Below are 20,624 nucleotides of genomic sequence, written 5' to 3'. Positions count from 1 at the left end.
AAGGTTCATTCATTTTGTAGCATAGGCAAGTACTTCATTCCTTTCTATGGATGAATAATATTTCACTGTAGGGATATACTACTACATTTTCCTTATTCATTCATCAGTTGATGGCCATTTGGGTTGATTCACTTTTTGACTATTGTGAATAATACTGCTAAGAACATTTGTGTACAAGATTTTGTGTGGACATAATTTTCAATTCTCTTGGGTGTATACCTAGGAGTAGAATTGCTAAGTATTATGATAGCTCTATGGTGAATTTTTGAGGAAATTCCAAACTGTTTTCCAGTTACTGCACCATTTTTTTTTATTTCTACCACCAATGTATGAGGATTCCAATCTCTCCTTATCCTCATCAATACTTGTCACAGTCTATCATTTTGAATATATCCATCCTAATGAGTATGAGTGGTATCTCATTGTGTGTTTGAATTGCATTTCTCTAATGACTAATAATGTTGAGCATCTTTTTATGAGCTTTTTGGCTATTTGTATATCTTCTTTGGGGAGATGTCTATTCAAATCCTTAGCTCATTTTTTTATTGGGTGATTTGTCTTCTTATTGTTGAGTTGTAAAGTTCTTTATAGATTCAGGATACCAACTTTTATCAGTTATATGATTTTTAAATATTTTCTCTCATTTTGTGGTTTGCCTTTTCAGTTTCTTGATAGAGTCTTTTGATACACAAATGTTTTTAGTTTTGATGAAGTAAAATTTACCTGTTTGGGGGGCCTATTTGTACTTTAATATCATATCTAAGAAACTATTGCCTACCCAAGGTCGCAGAAATTTACATCTATATTTTATTCTAAGAATTTTAAATTTTAGCTCTTACCTTTAGGTCCTTGATGTGATGTGAGGTGGGGTCCAACTTAATCCTTTTGCATGTGGCTATCTAGTTGCCCCAGCACAATTTGTGGAAAAGACTATTCTTTCGCCATTAAATTATCTATTATTGAAGTGTTATTTCTGAACTCCTGATTCTTTTCCCTGGTCTATGTGTCTATCCTCATGTCAATACCACATAGTCTTGGTTACGGTAGATTTATAGTAAGTTTTGAAATCAGGAAGTGTGCAGGAACCAACTTTGTTCTTCCTTTTCAAGATTATTTGTCTATTCTGTCTTCCTTACATTTTTATATGAATCTTAGGATCAACTTGTCATAGTCTGTGTAAAGGTCAGCTAGGATTTTGTTAGAGATTACACTGAATTTGATCAATTTGAGGATATTGCCATCTTAATAATAAATTTTCCAATCCATGAACATGAGATGTCTTTACATTTATTTAGGTCTTATTAATTTCTTTCAAGGATGTTTTATAGTTTTCAGTGTACGAATCTTGCATTTCTTTGGTTAAATTTATTCCTAAGTATTTTATTAATTTTTTATGCTTCCATTCCATGGAATTGTACTCGTAGTTTTATTTTCTGATTGTCCATTGCTCCTGTATAGAAATAGAACTGAATTTTGTATGTTGAACACATTTATTGAATCTAATTCTTTTCTCGTTGGGTTACTTTGGGTTTTTTATGTGCGGAAGTATATCATTTGCACATAGAGATACTTCTATTTCCATTAAATCTGGATGCCCTTTATTTCTGTTTCTTGCCTAATTTCCTTGGCTAGAACCTCCAGAACAACGTTGAACAGAACTGATGAAAATAGACATCCTGGAATTCTTCCTGCTTTTTAGAGGAAAGCTTTCAGTTTTCACAATTAAATATGTTAGCTATGGATTTTTAGTAGATTTCCTTTATCAGTACTCTTCGATTCCTAGTTTGCTTAGTGTTTATATCATGAAAATGTGTTGGGTTTTGTTAAATGCTTTTTCTGCATCTATTGAGCTGCTCATGTGATTTTTGTCTATGATTCCATTAGTAGGATGTATTCCACTGATAGATTTTCCTATGTTGAAACAATCTCACATTCCTGGGATAAATCACACTTGGTGATAGTGTATAATCCTTTTTATGTGCTTCTGGAATTGTTTTCCTAGTGTTTTGTTGAGAATTTTTGCCTCTACATTTATGAGATATTGGTCTGTAGTTTTCTTTTCTTGTCACGTCTTTGCCTGATTTTTGTATGAGGGAAATATTGGTCTCATAAGATGAATTAGGAAGTGTTCCTTTTTCTTCTGTCTTCTGGAAGAATTTTGGAGGGGTTGGTGTTAATTATTTAAACATTTGGTGGAATTCGCCAGTGGAGGCTCTGGTCCTGGCTTTTCTTTGTGTGAAAGTTTTTGATTATTAATTTGGTCTCTCCACTTGTTTTAAGTCTATTCAGATTCTCCCTCCTCCCTGGGGTTTGTTGTTGCCACTGTTCGTTGTTATTATTTGTTTGCTTAGTGACATTTCTGAACTAGCTGTAAAGTCTGTGTTCTTTGTCACATGTGGTGACTGAAGTCTCTGCTTGATTAGTTTAGTTGTGAGCTAATGGTTGGATAGTGATTTCCTGAGATACTTGGAACCAATAATCTCCTGTCTTTGCCAAGGGGCTCTGTGTGCACTTGTGGGCACCTTTAACACACAGCCAGGAAGTTGACAGCTTTTCTTAACCTTAACGTCCTGCTTGTGCAGAACCTTGACATCAGCCAGAGGTAAGAGTGTAGATGCTTCTTAGGTACTTCCTAAGCAGACACACAGCTCTGGAGGTGTGCATAAGCCTGAGCATGCCCATGACCTTCTGGATACCTATGAATCTACTGGAACTTTCAAAGTCCCTGTGGACATCTCATTTCCCAGCTTTTCCTTTTAAGCTTTTTGGCTAACCTGTTGTTTGCCCACTGTTATCCACCTCCTCTGGAAGCTGCAAAGTTAAACAATGGCCTTTAATTGTGTTCAACAAATACCCCTGGAGAAAAGTCTTTCAGCCCTGGGAAAAGTCCAAGTCAAGTCAAATAAAGACAGATTTGCAAGTGGGGTCTTCCATAAAACTACCAAACACTTCAAATAATGATAGTTCCCTGGAAATGAGGCTTAGAAGGGTATCCCACCCTGTTTTGTGCCAGTGGCTGCCAGGCTGCTGGTTTTCACCACGTAGGAAGGACTATTGATTTTCCAGGCTGCCATGAAACTGGAGAGGGGGAATGACAATAGGGCAAATTAGACCACCACAAACCTTTCTCTTCTTACCAAGATTTAGCCTTGTTTCTTGAATAAATGCTTCCCGGATTGCTGCAAGCCTTTGGTTATTTCCAGAGTTATGAAAAAGTTGATTCAGACAAGCTTTGCCAGTTTTCTCACTGCCTTTATGGAAGAGAGAATTTTCAGAAGTCTTTCCTCTGCTATTTTCACCGATGTCATGCACCCCTCTGGGTCTGTTTTAATAGATGGATTTTTCTCCTCATCATGGGTTATATTTTCCTGTTTTTTTGCATGCCAGTTAATTTTTTAATTGCATGTCAGACATTATGAATTTTACTTTTTGGCTAGTGGGTAGACTTTATTCCTACACATATATTTTGAGCTTTGTTCTGGGATGCAGTTATTTTGTCTGGAAGCAGTTGAATCCTTTCTTGTCTTGCTCTTAAAATGTGTTATGTGAGGCCAGTGCATCATTTAGTCTAGGGTTAGCTATTCCCCTCTTCTGTGCAAGACCTTTTTGAGCACTCTACCTATTTCCCCATGTATATAGGGGTTTTCAGTCTGGCTGGAGGGAACAGACACTTTATTTGGTCCCATGTGAGTGCCAGATACAGTGATTGCTAAGTCTTGATTGGTTCATTCCTTGGCCTTGTTGGTGTCCTCACATGTATGTATGCACTGGTCAGAACTCTGCTGTTCCCTTGGGCTCCACCCTTTCCTTGTTCCAAGACATGGAAACTTCCTCAAGGCAGTGGCCCGGGGCAGTTATGGGGTCACTTTGTTTTTTCCCATCTCCCAGGATCACTATCTTTTATTGCCTAACATCTAGTGTCTTAAAAGACACTGTTTTATATATTTTGTCCAGGTGTTTTTGTTGTTTCATGTTATAAGGTAATTCTATTTCTTTTGACAGAAGCAGAAGTCTATTTGCCCATTTTTGGCCTTGACCTTTAATTTACATTAAATCACTTACCTATTCTATTCAAATTACATTATATGTATTAAGATAAATGTGTACTAACTTATATATATAGTTACTAATAAGCTTAGGCTAATAAATGTCCTTTATTTCAGGTAAGAACACCTAATATGTTCTATTTCTCCAAAGCCGTGCCTATGGGGAGATAAAGTTTCATTCAATTAAGCTATTCTAAGTAATGTAATAAAAAAAAAGAGCCTAGGCACTAAAAATAGACAATCTAATTGAATCTGGATTCTTTCTATTTACTGTTAAAACTCTGGGAAAGTTGCCTAATGTCTCTGAACCTTTGTTTACTCATCTGTAAATAAGGCAAATAAATATGACTGTTGTGGGGATGATATAGCATAGTTTATAGTAAGCATCTGACAAATAGCAGGCCCTGGTTAAGTTTAAGGGGATCTTCTTCTCCCCTTGTACCCGTGTATTTTTCAGTGTGCAGATAACTGTGGATTTAGTTACCGACAAAGGATTACATATTGCATGGGAATCCAGTCTACTGAGAAATATAAACTCCATCAGCTTTGGCCTATGGACTATCGAGAATGCCCTGTGCTGCCTTCCCCTCAGGTTTACAGATGCAATTTTAGGAGCTGTTTGCATACAGCCACTTGGAAAGTTGGAAAATGGAGCAAGGTCTGTACATAATTATGAATTTGAAACTTTCTGAACGAGGCTTTCTAGGTGGGATGCCTGGTAATCTGCATGTCTAACCAGATTTCAGAGTTGTCTCATACCCCTATTATCGAAAAACCACTTTATCAATTATTTGTGTAAATATCTTATCTCTTTTTCTATGCTTGCTATAACCTGCTTGTAACCAGGGACCATAATTAATACTAACTTCTATTCCTCAGAGAGCCTTGCACAGTGGTTTGCATTTTGAGTAGATGCTTACGAAATATTTATTGGTTCAGTGAAAAAGTAAGTAAATCTAATATATGAGTAATAAAATTTCTCTATCCCATTTCCAATTTAATCGATAGAAAGCAAGCCATATTGCTCTGCAAACGTAGCATACAACAATGAGAAAAAACTCAGTAGTCTTAATAACTATCATTAATTAATATTTATCAAGTATTTACAATTTTCTGTTGATATAACTATACGAAATGAATGAAAAGAAGCCAGTAACTGAGAAATAATAGATTCAGGCTCATGCGTAAGGATTACTTGCACCTGTGACTGTGCAGCCTCCAGGATATTTTTGCATCTGCAGTAGTTCTAGCCACTATTGATCATCAGTTTGTCCCTAAAGGACCTAGTCTGAGAGGAGGAGATATGGGTTCACTGGTTTTGTTATCCATTATATACTTTGCCTTCAAATTTGACTGTGTTCACAGTGCTCAGTGACTTGTGGAGCTGGGATAACGAAGAGAAGAGTGGAATGTATGACGGAAAATGGTCGGTCCAGTGACCTATGTTTAAAGCACTTAAAGCCAGATGCTCAGAGGAAATGTTATGTTCAGGACTGTAAGTAACAGACTTCAAAAATCTGCCTGGGACCTAAGTGTCCCTAAGAGGTTTTAATTAAAATGTGAAAATAAATATTTGTAGTAGCCATACGCTCCACAGAATGAAGCATTTACTTGTTCAGAATATAATAATATTTGTATGATTGAGTTAAATTCGTGCTATGTTTGTAATTTGTTCCTTGCTGATAAGTTGTATTCACTTGTCCTTGAAGGTAAAACATTTACCAGCTGCAAAGAAATCCAAGTGAAAAACAACATTACCAGGGATGGTGACTATTACCTTAACATTAAGGGAAGAGTAATCAAGGTATGATGAGAACAGTTCCTATTTGATTTTGACATTGACTGTTGACTTTGGAGAAAGCTTTTCTAGATGTCTGCATTTTCCCTTTAGATCTATTGTGCAGGCATGTACTTGGAGAACCCCAAGGAATATATATCACTGGTCAAAGGTGAAGAAGACAACTTTTCTGAAGTGTATGGTTTTAGGTACGAGCTGCGTTTTGGCTTATCTGTGCATTTTTATGGTCCTACAAGAGACTTAGATGTTCCAACATTCAGAGGGATACTTGAATAGCTCGCAAGTGAGACAAGTAATTTAGGAGCAGGCAGACACATTAGGACCTAAGCCAGATGTTGTCCATGCTTGTTCAGTAATAAAGACTTGAGTATTAACATGTGCTCACAGAGAGACTGACTAAGAGGGATACTGTGGGTGAGCAGTGGGACAACAGAGAAGGGGAGAATGTAAGACCTGTGTGTATTTCCATATAAGTCAAACTAATTCCAGTAACAAAAGCTAGGAGAAGTAGAGCTGAATTATATTTCCACAAACTAGTCTTGAATTTCCCAGTGAGAATTTTGTAGGTTAACCTTGAATGATTTTTACTTCTTTCTCATTTAACTTGTTGACACTGTAATATTGAACAGTGTGTATTTTATCTTCCCACTTCCAAAGTTTTCCATTTATCTACATTATGAGCTAACAACTGTATTTAATACTAAATATATTCTAATGTTGTTACAGACTACAAAATCCATATGAATGCCCTTTTAATGGAAGTAGGAGGCAAGACTGTCAGTGTAAAAACGACTACCTGGCTGCTGGACACACCGTTTTCAGCAAAATAAGAATTGATCTCACTTCCATGCAAATTAAAAGTAAGTGCTGAATCTCTATTTGTAAAATGAAAAGTCTCTGTTTGCCAATGAAAGTCTAACAATATGCTGGTATATGTGACGGCCGGGGTGTAGAGAAGGGCCTAGCATTGGGCAATGATTACTTAAATTTTTTTTTTAAGTTATTAGCTACATCCTTCCTCTGCAATGACATGGACCAGGGGGACCCTTAATAAAAATGTAGTATAATGACAGTGATAAGATACTGCCTTTCCATATATAACCCTCTACCTTAAAATGCCCAACTACATTAAAGATTAGGAAGGTAGCATCTTCCACGTAGTTGTATAAGCTTTTTGTAGGGCTTAAAGTAATAATTAACATTAGTTTCAGATTCCAATTTGTCAAGTGATTTCCTCATAAATTGTCTCATTTGATCTTTATAACAACTCTACACTAGTTAAGGCAGAATTGCACCATATTGTTGCAAGGGATGAAATTAAGATGCACTTACAGAGGTTAAGTGACTTGTCCCAATTCACACAGTTAATGACCGGCCTTGTAGGAAGATGAAATCCCACCCACAGACCCCAGATTATGGACCTGCTGCCTTTCTAGGAAATAATTAATAGTACAGTCAAGTCAAAACATATTTATGGACCCTAATATGAGCATAATGCTGCCTGCCATCTTGGAAGTTACACATCTACATGAAAAGGCAAAGAAATTCATTTCAGAAGCAAAAACTCTACATTGCAATTGAATCACGAGTGCCTAGCACAGTGCAGAAACCATAAAAAGAAATTAAAAAATGTTTATTGAGACAGTGAATGCATGAATATGTAATCTCCAAATCACAGTCACGTGATGATGAACTATATTGTTAGTAATAATGGCTCCCGTTTACTGAACACCCACCACTACTGCAGTGAAAAACATACATTACGATCATAAACTCTGGAGTTGGGCTGTCTGGGTGTAATTTCTTTGTCTCCATTTCCCAATTATATAACCTTGGGTATTATCTCTTTAAGCCTAAATTCTCTCATCTGTAAAATGAGAAACTGCCTCTCGGGTTTTTTCTTTTCTCTTTTCTTCTTTTCCTTCAAAAACCCCTTTTTCTTTCTTTTTTTTTTTTTTTTTGATGAAGGTTAAGAGATAATACTTGTAACATGTAGTAAATGCCTTGCATATAGTAAATGCTCTATAACTACTGTTATTATTCAATAATAATGTATGTTATGTCAGGTAATTAGCATTGCTAAGTACATATGAATACTGGGTAACTTATTTGCTGTTTATTAAGCTGTTATTTTTCATTAATTTATCAAACAAACCTGCCATTTGGCCAGGCATTGGGCTGGGCCCTGAGGACAAGGTGAAATGTACACATTTTCAGCTTCCTGGTCTCTCTTTTCCTTCCTCAAACTTGTATGGTGAAAAAACCCCAGTCTTGATAAATTAAACCTTTCTCCTGCTCTGCGCTTGCACCAGGAACGGAGCACAGCAAAGAACACGGCCCTTCTGACTATGTTCACTTTACACACGTGACTCCTGAGTTTACACACGCTGGACCCTTCGTGCTGCAGAACAATCCAACCGCACTGCCCTCGTCCATTCCTGCCCCCTCCCCTAAATGTCTCACAGCTCCTCTAGCTTCAGATTTCTAAACCCGCACTCTATTCACTCATTGCTGATGATCTTCCTATTTCACTGAGAAAATACAGACAAGCAGAAGGGAATTCCCCCAAAAGATCACGAACACATCCAGGAACCCACCTAAATCTTTTCCTCTGTGCTTTGCCTTCTCTCCTCTTTCCTGTGGATGAACTAGTCCCACCCCTCTCTGAGGCAAACCTTTCTAATTTGTGCTCTAGGCTCATCGCTTTGTAGCTACTCAAGAAGATTATTTCAGCAAGTTTTCCTTTCTCTCTTACGTCACTCATTCTTCCTCCATTTCTCTAAATCCAGTGACACTGCTATCTACTGAACTGTGTCCCCCCCAATTCCTATGATGAAGCCTTAATGCCCCATGTGATGGTAATTGTTCTTGGGGAGATAACGAGGTTTGGAGGAGGTCGTGAGAGTGGGTCCCTCATGGTGGGATTTGGTGCCATTATAAAAACAGGAAAAGACACCACAGCTCTTTCTCTGCCATGTGAGGACACAGCAAGAAGACAAACCATCTGCAAACCAGGAAGAGCATCCTCGCCAGAACCCAACCGTACCGGCACCGTGATGTCAGACTTCCAGCCTCCAGAACTATGAGAAATAAATTTCTATTGCTTAAGCCGCCCAGTCTGTGATAGTTTGTTACGGCCACTGGAGCTAAGACACATACCACGCCTCGTTTTCTCACTCATTCATTTACTACCACTTTGCTCTAAATCCAAACCATTTTTTCACTGGGATTATTATGCCCACTGACTGGTAGTCCTGTTTCAGTACAGCACCATTCTCCCCTTTCTGACCTAGATTCTCTTCTCAGCAGAGAAGCCAGAGGCACCCCATAAAAGATAAGCCATGTCGTGTCTTATACATAATCTCCTTTCATCTTTTTAGCAACCGTGAACTCTGCTCAGAACTCTGCTCAAAACTCTGCAAACGTGTCCCATCAAACTCAGAGGAACATGGAGAATCCTTTCACTGGTCAACAAAACTCAGCATGACCTCCCCTCCTCCATTAGCTCTCTGCCGCCTCTCTCTGCACTCCGCCCTTGCACACTCTGCATCAGACACACTGGCCTCTTTGCTGTTTCTTGAACACATTAAGCATGTCCCCGCCTTGAGGCCTTTGCACTTTCTGTTGTGTCTGCCTGGAACAGTTGTCCCACAGTTGTCTGTAGGGTTTATCCCTTCATGTCTTTTTGGATCTCTGATTAAATTTACCTTCTCAGTGAGTCCATTGTGGACCACTCTCCACTCCAAAACTCCCTTTCTCCCCATCCTTTTTCTAGTTTGTTTTTTTTCTATAGCAATTACCACTCCTAGCATATGATAATAAAATTTGCTTTATTATTTTTCTCTCTCTGATAGTGTTTAGGTTCCTTCAGCCTTTGTTTCATCCAGTTATGTTCTTATAGTACTTATATTAATGTGTAATACATCATAAGTTCTAAATAAATATCTACTGAAAAAGATGTCTTTGACTTTCCTCAAGAAGCTATCTTGAAAAAAGATTTGAATTAACCCAAGTGGGGAAAAGTAGTTTCAAGAAGCGTCTTGGTTCTATCAGAGAATGAAAGCTAGTCCAGTTATGTTTAAGCATAAATTGAATGAAGGGTGAGGGAGGGTAACTTGTTGGAGAAGTTCCCAGGAAGCAGATCATGAAGAACAACGTACACTAAACTACACAATGGAATTCTACCTTGTAACTTATGGGAACCTCCGGAGTAAAAGTATAAGCAGGGGATGGAACAGGCTTGGTTGGAGGGAGAACAGATTGTAGCCATGAAGATAATTAGGAAGCTGATGTAATAATTCGGATAAAAGTGATGAGGGCCTAAATTAAGGACATGGTTCCGAATGGAGAGCCATGTGAGAAATATTAGAGGTAGATTCTATGAGACTTTCAGACAGAAAGAATATGGAGATTAGTGACATGGAATATTTAGAAAGATTTCCAAAATGACTAGGTGGATGGTGATATAGTGCAGTGAGGTGAGAAATATAGCGGGGAAGAAGTTTGGAGAAAAAGTTAATGCCTTTAACTTTGGACATGTTAAGTTAGAGCTACCTGTGGGTCATCCAGGTAACAATGGAGGAGATAGTAGCAAAGAGTGAATTGAAAGTTGTGACTGCTCTCCCCCAGCCTAACCATAAGTACCATGCCTAAGCAGTGGTGTCAGGTAAATGTTTAACAACTAACTCTCCAAGAAAAAAAAGTCTGATTTGCCAGTATTTGCCACTTACCATGGTGTATATATTCCTACCATGGCCAATTTTAAGCTACCAACGTGACCTCACTGTACGTGGAGTTGGGAAGAGACACACACAATTGGGTCTCATGATTTGGTATAAGCTGACTCTAGCACACCACTGAAGGCCTCCTAGTTTTGGAAACTGCCCTTGGAGATAATGATATTTCCAGCAATGCTACCTTTGGGGATAGCCTCTAGGGGACTGGCGTCATCATGGGGACATGCAGTGATCTGGCAGTCCTCTTGCAAAGTGAAGTGATTTGAAACAACATTAGTGGAGGTGAGAGCCATTAGCTGGGTGACCACAGGTTGGGATAGTATTTAAGTTATTCAAGCATGAATAAGCGATTGGACCAGCTGACTTTTAGAGTTCCTTCCAACATATTTTTGATCCAGTGACTCCATTTTTGATATCTTCTATAGACTCCTTAGCATTATTGCCAATCAGGAAATTTTGCTAACAACATTGGCAAAAGCTAAGACTGAAAAGAATAAAATAATAATATAATGCAATAATACAAGGAATCAAAGGAAATAGCACACTTTTTAGTTGAGTGTTTCTGAATCACCTAAATGAATTGGTATAAATATACCATCTATAAGCACTTGTGTGTTGCTTTGTCATAATTTATTTCCTTTAAATAATAGTTTTTCTTCTGTAATTTTGCTCCTGAAACTTTATCTGTTTTAGATATCAATACGATATAAAATACAATAAAGCATTTATTTAGTTTTTAAAACTTTTGGATTCGTTATGATATACCTGTCATTTTGAGGGTAATTTTTGAGATGAGGACTTTTGTATTAAAAATTATTTATTGAAAGACTGATCTATGTTATATACTATATTTGTGCAGCATTTTTGCATAAAGTTTTGAATGAGTTATACAAACATATTTAAGAATGTAATATGAAGACTGTATGTTTTGCAATAAAGATTGAAAAATATACAATGTCTCAATGCTAAAGAGTTTTATTTATTATTTTCTAGCTACAGACCTTCTTTTCGCACAGACAATATTTGGCAAAGCAGTTCCATTTGCCACAGCTGGAGATTGCTACAGTGCTGCCAGATGCCCGCAGGTATTTCATATTTGTTTATTTTTCTTCACTATGAAAAAAAATTGATGCTGTTTCTCTTCATTCATTGTCTTGGCCAGAATATTGCAGGAATTGTAAGTCATAGAAAATACAACTTCTTATATGAACTTTATTTCAAAGGTTATAGATAAACTTTGGAGGAAAAGCACCTTTGCTAATTTTTGGTTTGTTTGAAAGGTGTAATACCAAGAATTTAAAGTTGTTCAGATCCCATTTCTCCTTCCGTGATGCTTTGTCATTTTTAATCTTTCCACTCAGTCCATGGAAATGAATGGACATACATTACAAAGTAAAGGAATGGATCACAAGCATGAGACTTCCATACACTGCTGCTAACATCAGTTATATTCGCTGTCTGGGTCTGTCACATTCCCAGAATAACTTTCCATTACCTGTGAAATAGTACATTCCCATGTCTTTATTCTTGTTTTTATCCTTTTTTTCCAGGGTTCTCTTTGCACATCCTTTTATGTCATCTCTGTGATTTCCAGTATAGAGTGTGCTTCCTAGAAAAAATTTACCATCTCATTTTTAACAGGAGACTTTATAAAGTCTGTATGAATGACATTTTTCATAAGATAGATGTAAACTGATGAATATAGTATTGTTAGGTAGATTCACAGCTAACTGAGTAATCACACAAGAGATAGTAATTATAATATCGACATCATTTTGGAGAGAAATAGTCTCAATATTTCCCATTCACAGTTTTCATCATATGGCATAGAAGGTAGGCTTATGTCAGAAAGAGAGGGCATTTTCTATATTAGAGAAGGAGACTTCAAGGAGATGAAAAGAAACTAGAACGAGGGCTGGAATGAATAAGAAAAAATTAATTGGAATAAATATATAAGTCTTAGGTCCAGAAACACAAGTAGAACCTGGTAACGTCATATGAAAAAGACCTAGGTGTTTTATTGAACAACCATGAGTTCATTATGATTCATGTAGAGTATGGAGTGATTTCTAAACAACCAAATATAATCGTAAGGTACCAAAGCACTATATTGAGACCAAAAGATTTATTTGTGCTTGACAAGGGAATTTATATATAAATTTACTTTTAAATTTTAAATTAAATTTTTAATCTATCTGGAATAGGATGAAACAACCAGGGGAAAAAGGAGGGTTTAAATCACGTCACATAAAGAAAACGAAGAAGGTAGCCAAGGAAAAGAGCGGGAGGTTATGTGAACTCTCTTTAAATATGTCAAGAGCTCCACGAAAGAGGGGTGAGGTCAGTGGGTTCCTCCAGGGGCATTCGTAGGACAGCAGATTCCAGATCAAGGTCAAGAAGGCTTTTGACAGGGAGAATTGTCCAGTAAAGAGATCAGCAAATCTGGGGCCAAATAAATCACCACTTTTTGCTTATATTCTTATAAATAGAGCTTTTATCCTGCAACCTTACTGAGCTCATTTATTAGCTGTAATAGTTTTTTAGTGGATTCCTTAGGATTTTCTATATACACAATGATGTTATCTGCAAATAAAGATCATTTTACTTCATCTGCGCAATTGTATTTCTTTATTTCGTCTCTTTGCCCTGGCTAAAATTTCCAATGTGGTGTTGAACAGAAGTGACAAGAGTGGATATCCTTGTCTTGTTCCTGATTTTAGGGGAAAAGTATTCAGTCTTTCGTCATCGAGTGTGTCAGCTATGTTTTGTAAATGCCTCTGATCAGATGGAGGAAGTGCCCTTCTATTTCTCATTTAAGTGGTTTTTCTCGTGAAAGAGTGTTGCATTTTGTCAAACGCTTCTTCTGCTTCTATTGAGATTATCCTGTGGTTCTTGTCCGTGACCGATTGATTTTTGTGTGTAGAAACAACCTTGCATTCCTGGGATGAATCCCACCTGGTCGTGATGTATAATCCTCGTTATATGTTGCTAGATTTTTCACTTTGTTGAGAATTTTCATCTATGTTCGTAAGAGACGTTGGTCTATCATTTTGTGTATGTGTGATGTCCTTCTCTGGTTTTGCATCAGGGAAACAGTGGCCTCATAGAGTAAGTTGAGAAGTATTCCCTCCTCTTCTATTTTTTTGGAAGAGTTTGTGAAGAATTAATTCTTTAAATATTTGGTAGAATTCACCAGCAAAGCCGTCTAAGCCTGGGCTTCTCTTTGTGAAAGTTGTTTTAGTTACTAATTCAATCTCTTTATTCATTATAGATCTATTTAGATTTTTTAGTTTTTGATTCAGTTTTAGTAGTTTATGTCTTTTTAGTAATTTGTCCATTTCATCAGAGTAATCTAGTTGGTTGGCACACAATTGTTCATAGTATTCTCTTATAATTCTTCGCATTTCTGTAAGATTCACAGTCTTGTCCTCTCTTTCATTCCTGATTTTAGTCATTTGAGTCTCCTCCATGTTTTCTTGGTTGGTTTGTCAATTTTTTTCTTCTTTTCAGAAAAACTAACTTTGGTTTTGTTAATTTTCCCTATTATTTTTTTATTCTTGATTTTATCAATTTCCACTCTATTCTATATTGTTTCTTTCCTCTGCTTGCTTTAGATTTAATTTGCTCTTCTTTTTGTAGTATCTTCAGGTGGAAGTTTAGGTTATTGATATGAAATCTTTTTTCTCTTTTAAGGTAAGCATTTATAACTATCAATTTCCCTTTAAGCACTTCTTTCATTGCATCTCCAAAGTCTTGGTATGTTGTGCAGTCATTTTCATTCACCTTAAAGTATTTTCTATTATCACTTATGATGTCTTCTTTGAACCATTGGTTATTTAAAGGCATTGTGCTTAATTCCCATTTATTTGTGAGTTTCCCAAATTTCCTTCTGTTATTGATTTCTACTTTCATTCCATTGTGGTTGGAAAGCACACTTTGTTTTATTTCAATCCTTTTAAATCTATTGAGGCTTGTTTTATGGTGTAGCATATGGCTATCTTGGAAAATGTTCAATATGTGCTTGGAAAGAATGTATATTCTGTAGTTATTGGGCTAAGTGTTCTATAGATGTCTGTCAGGCCTAGTTGGTTTATAGTGCTGTTCAACTCTTCCATTTCCTTACCGATCTTCTGCCTAGTTCTATCCACTGAAACCCTGCAAGAATTATTGTCGAATTGTTTATTTCTCACTTCAATCATATTGTTTCATTTACTTTGTATTTGATTCATTTACTCTAGGGTTTTGTTGTACATCATTTGATTATATATTTATAACTGTCATAATTTCCTGATATACTGACCCTTCTAGCATTAAGATTTATGTTTCTTTTTATCTGTACTAACTTTTTTGTGTGTTAAAGTCTAATTTATCTAATAATAGAATGGCTGCTCAGCCATCTTATAAAATGGTGTATGTGTTTTCATCCCATTGGCTTTTGACCTATTTATATCTTTGGCTCTTGAGAGTGTCTCCTATAGAGAGCATTTTTTTGGATCTCTGCCTTTTGATTGGATTGCTTAACGTTGTTACTGATGTGTCTGGATTTCCATTCGCCATTTTGCTTTTTGTTTTCTATGTGTCTTATGTTGTCTTTGTTCCTCTGTTCCTCCTTTACTGCTTTGTTTTTGTTCGGTGAATGTTTTCCAGTGTAATATCTTAATTTCCTTAACAATTTTTTTACCATTTTTTTTGAATTGCTTTCGTAATGGTTGATCTAGGGCTTACAAAATGCATCTTAACTCATCAGAGTCTGCTTCAGATTTATACTACCTAATTCCAGTGAAATACAGAAACATTACTCCTTTAAATGCTCTATTTCCTCTTCCATTTTTGTGTGTTATATTTGTTATACATATACCATCTACATATATAACAAACCCACAATACATTTTGATAATATTACTTTATATAACTTCATGTCTTTTAAAGAATATGAAAGAAGAAAAGAAATTATATGTTCATAAAATTTTTATATGAAACTCTTTATTTAGCATTTCTCTTTCTCTTGATTTCTTCCTGTGGATGTGAGTTACCAGCTGGTGTAATTTCTTTATTCCAAAACAACTTTGCTCCCACCTGCCTTATTTGTGCCATTATTATCAAATATATTACATTTCTATACATTATAGCTCAATAATATAATTATATACATATTGGTTTATACAATTGCTTTTTAAATCAGTTAAGAGGAGAAAGAAAAAGAAACATGTGATTATAGTGTCTTTTCTAATTACCTACACAATTACCTTTACTGGCACTCTTTGGTCATTTTGTGTTGATTTGTATTAACGTCTGGTTTTCTTGACTTCAGCCTGAAGAACTTCCTTTAGAACGTCTTGTACAACAGGTCTATTAGTAACAAATCCTCTCAATTTTGTTTATATGGGAATGTCTTTATTTTCTCTTCATTCTTGAATGATTGATTTGCTTGTAAAATTCTTGATTTGCAGTTTTTATTTGTCTTCACTTTAAATATGTCATTCCACTGTTCTATGGCTTCTAGACAAACAATAGAAGTGAGCTATTTATCTTACTGGGGTTCCCATGTATGTGGTTGTTTTTCTCCTGATGCTTTCAGATTGCCTCTTTGTCTTTGACTTTCGACATCTTTACCATGACATATTTGGATGGGTATCTCTTTGGGTCTACCCAACTTGTAGTCTATTGAGCTTCTTGGATGTGTTAATGCATTTCACCAAATTTGGAAAATTTTCAGGCATTATTTCCTCAAATATATTCTCTGCTCCGTACTCTCTCTTCTCTCCTTTTGGTCCTCTTGTTATGCTATGTTGGCACACCTGATGCTGTCCTTTTGCTTCTCTGAGGCTCTGTTCATTTTCCTTCATTCTTTTTTTCTCTCTTCTTCAGATTGTATCATCACTATTGATATCTTTTCAAGTTTGCTAATTTTTTCTTCTGCCAGCTCCAATCTACTGTTTGAGCCCCTCTAGTAAATTTTTTATTTTGGTTATCATACTTTTCAACTCCAGAATTGACCTTTGGCTCTTCTTGTAAATATAATTTCTGTCTCTTTATTGATCTTCTCCATTTGATGAGACATTATTATCATACCTTCCTTTACTTTTTATAAACATGGTTTTCTTTACTTCTTTGAACATATTTATAATAGCTGCTTTGAAGTCTTTATCTGTTCATTCTGACATCTGAAACCTCTCAAAGGCAGTTTCTCTTGCCTTTTTTCTCCTGTATATGAGTCATTCTTTCCAGTTTCTTTGCATGTCTCAAAATTTTTTGTTGAAAACTGGATATTTTAGGTAATGTATTTTAGCAGCTCTGGATACTAAGTGTCCCCTCCCCTCCAGGACTTGTTGTTATTTGTTTCTTATTTATTTGCTTAGCTCCTTGGCTGGACTATTTTTTTTTTTATTAATGTTATGATAGATTACAACCTTATGAGATTTCAGTTGTACCTTATTGTTAGTCATGTTGTGGGTACACCACTTCCCCCTTTGTGCCCTCCCCCCACCCCCCCTTTTCCCTGGTAACCACCGATCAGATCTCCTTGTCAATATATTAACTTCCACCTATGAGTGGAGTCATATAGAGTTCGTCTTTCTCTGACTGGCTTATTTCGCTTAACCTAATACCCTCGAGGTCCATCCACGTTGCTGCAAATGGGCCAATTTTGTCTTTTTTATGGCTGAGTAGTATTCCATTGTGTATATATACCACACCTTCTTTATCCAATCATCAGTTTCTGGGCATGTAGGTTGGTTCCACGTCTTGGCTATTGTAAATAATGCTGCGATGAACATAGGGGTGCAAGGGACTCTTGGGATTTCTGATTTCAGGTTCTTAGGATAGATACCCAGTAATGGGATGGCTGGGTCATAGGGTATTTCTATTTTTAACTTTTTTTTTTCATTTTTTTTTTTTATTAATGTTGTGATAGATTACAACCTTGTGAGATTTCAGTTGTACATTTTTGTTAGTCATGTTGTGGGTACACCACTTCCCCCTTTGTGCCCTCCCCCCACCCTATTTTTTAACTTTTTGAGAAATCTCCATACTGTTTTCCATAGTGGCTGTACCAGTTTGCATTCCCACCAACAGTGTATGAGGGTTCCTTTTTCTCCACAACCTCTCCAACATTTGTTGCTCTTGGTTTTGGATGTTTTTGCCAATCTAACGGGTGTAAGGTGATATCTTAGTGCAGCTTTGATTTGCATTTCCCTGATGATTAGCGATGATGAACATCTTTTCATGTGTCTATTGACCATATTCATATCTTCTTTTGAGAAATGTCTGTTCATGTCCTCTGCCCATTTTTTGATCAGGTTGTTTGTTTTTTTGTTGTTGAGCCGTGTGAGTTCTTTGTATATTATGGAGATTAACCCTTTGTCGGATAAGTGGCTTCTTGGCTGGACTATTTTGGTGACATCTATGCAGTCTGCAGTCTTTGATGTTGCTCTTCAGAGGATGCAGACTTGGATGTGTATACAGTCACTCTGAGCCTCCTGGAATGACAGTGTTTTTAGCTGGGATCTCTTTGATTGTATCTTTCCCTGACTCGCCATTAAGTTTCTTCTGGTCCACCTCTACTGATTTCACACTCAGCTCTTAGCCTCCACTAACTGCTAGATGATTGCTCTATTCTTTCAGTAACATCCTGGAGGCATAAATCACTCCACAATATAATCAATTAAATTCCAGCCCCTTGGCCAGAGTAATCTTGTAGGTCAGTCTTTGAGGTCAGGTCAGACTTCAAGAGGAACCCTTCTTAGCTGTCTCTTTCCCTGGTTTTCTCTGTTAAACTTAAATTTTACCTACCATTTTGCTTGCTGCTCTCACCAAGCTATCACCACCGTCCTCTTAACTGCACACCACCAAAATCTTGTTTTCAATGGCACCTTTAGGCTTGAACTTCCTATGTTCTGTTTCAAATAAGCTGTCTCCTTAGGGAAAAAAATTCTCTTCTTACATCTTGATTCTCCCCCTAGGAAAACATATTGCACCAATTCTATGGATCTAGGAGTAAGGCCCACTTCTCAGAGTAACACCCTGCTCTATAAGCAGGATGCCGAGTCATGGCAATAGGCCCAGGTATCCTTGGCTTGCCCTTCTCAGCGTGGAAACTCTGCCTTATCAGTGATTCGTGGGGATGATTTGGGCCTTGTGTTCTTGGCGTGCCATGCCTCGTGTAGATCTGTTCTATGAGTAGGGGCTGAATAGAAGAAGGGAGCTTCAGACTCTCAGCTACTCTTGCCTATAATAGAGCTTTTGTAGCACAGAGCTGGGTGAGATGAGGAGTGCTGGTGGCTTGCCCTCCCAAGGAGAAAGCCTAGCCCTAACAAGGAGCTGGGGGAAATGGAGTCCTGTGTTCTTACCTGCACCAATCAAGAGTATAACTATCAGTAAATTGAAAATGCCACCTAGAGATGTGAACAGTCTGCTAATACAAGTTCTCAGAGATGCCTTTACTTTGGAAAGGTCACCAAGTTCTAGGAATCTGATTCTTTTCATTAAATGTTGAATTTATGAAGATCTGGTCAATGAGATATGAACAAAATTCACAGGAGACTGACATACAAGTAAATCATGATTGTCAAATGGAATCAAAACTCCTTTTGTCTCATTGGTGAACTTTCCTTATAGGAAATATCTTAACAAAAAGCTAATTATTATAAACAGAGTATTTCTTGATGAGTATGGAATCTGAATAAGACATGTTAGCTCAATCAGGTTTTTAAATGAGGAGAGGTATTTCCATTTCTTTCTAACTTCTTTTCTCCAATTTCTATATAACTCCAGTTTTTCCCCTATGATATCTTGAGAAAGTTATGTAGTTAAAAACTGGGTAATTCCAGTTTACAGTTGGAAAAACAGACACTCCACGTTAACAATCTGTCCAAGATCCTTGACAAAGTCAGAGGCAGAACCAGTAATAAAAAACTCCTTTCTGCCCATCAAGGTGAGGTGCCTCCCTCCCATAGTTCTCTAAGCATTTCTGGAATGCAAAGCTCTATTTCCAAAATTAGATGCTATTGGGCATAGGGCATGCTCTCAAAAGGAGCTATGCCCATCTTTATTCAGTCTGTATTCAATTGCCTGAGGGTACTGTTACCAAAAATACAAACTGCCCGGTGTTCTTGGAGATGTTTTGTCAAATATATAAACCAGATTGTGTGTTAAGTTACACAACATTTGCATGAATACTCTCCAGATGTTTGATGTCACAGAAAGAACTTATTCTGTTGTTTGGGATTCATCAAAACCACATCCTCTGTGTTTGCATATGACAGGGCACCCTGGGACATGAATGCTAAAAAGAGAATGGACACATATGGCACTCTTTAGGGAAAATAAACTTTGCCACATTGCAATATAAGATGAAGTTAAGGAGTGTGATGTGACTTTAGAATATATATATCTCAAAAGTGAAGTAAAGTAAAACGTTTGGTACTTCTCACAAAGCCACAAAAATTTTTTAAAAAAACAAACCCAATGTGTATCTCTTTAGCTGTTTTGTAATTAATATAGATTACATAAGAGCAAGAGAAATAACCACATTCAGCCAGTGCCAGTGGATCAAGGCCAACATTCATTTTGAGTATGTAGAACCAGTTGTTAAATATTTTGAATATATAGTCTTTATTATCAGGGTGTAGGGTTTGATATATATCCGTAAGATCTACCCTTTTGATTATATTATTTAGATCATCTCTCTCCTTATTTTTGCCCACTTAGTCTGTCTTGTTACTAAAAGTGGCATATTAAAAGTTCCCATTATTAGGGTGTTTCTATGTATGTCTCCTTGCATCTCCTGTAGTTTTTGCTTTATGAAAGATGCCGTGTTACTTGATGTGTAATATTCATGTGGTATGTCTTCGTCGTAGATTGTGGTTTTTAGCACTTCTTTGTCATGTGTTCCTGATTTGAAACTTGAGTTCTTCTCTGTCCCTATCAGAATTGTTACCCCTGCTCTCTTTTTAAGTCCATTGGCCTGGTATATTTTTTGTCCATCATTTCAATTTTAGCCCTTTCGAATCACTTTGTTTTAAGTATGTCTCTTACATAAAGCTT

At 36.7% G+C, this 20,624-nt stretch overlaps 1 protein-coding gene across 2 annotated transcripts in view; it reads left to right on the top strand.

Annotated features, from left to right (window-relative positions):
* Positions 1-20,624, top strand: part of ADAMTS20 (ADAM metallopeptidase with thrombospondin type 1 motif 20) — a 163,783-nt gene that overhangs the window by 133,601 nt on the left and 9,558 nt on the right. For both annotated transcript variants that reach the window (XM_008514714.2, XM_008514712.2), the window contains 6 exons: positions 4,504-4,704; positions 5,412-5,541; positions 5,756-5,850; positions 5,938-6,032; positions 6,571-6,704; positions 11,574-11,665. In XM_008514714.2, the coding sequence (XP_008512936.1) occupies positions 4,504-4,704; positions 5,412-5,541; positions 5,756-5,850; positions 5,938-6,032; positions 6,571-6,704; positions 11,574-11,665 (747 nt within the window). The remainder of the gene's footprint in view (positions 1-4,503; positions 4,705-5,411; positions 5,542-5,755; positions 5,851-5,937; positions 6,033-6,570; positions 6,705-11,573; positions 11,666-20,624) is intronic.

Source organism: Equus przewalskii, chromosome 5, assembly GCF_037783145.1.
Source record: "Equus przewalskii isolate Varuska chromosome 5, EquPr2, whole genome shotgun sequence".
Taxonomy (NCBI): Eukaryota; Metazoa; Chordata; class Mammalia; order Perissodactyla; family Equidae; genus Equus; species Equus przewalskii.
Note: the sequence above shows the minus strand (reverse complement) of the source record. Positions and strands in the feature narration are given on the sequence as shown.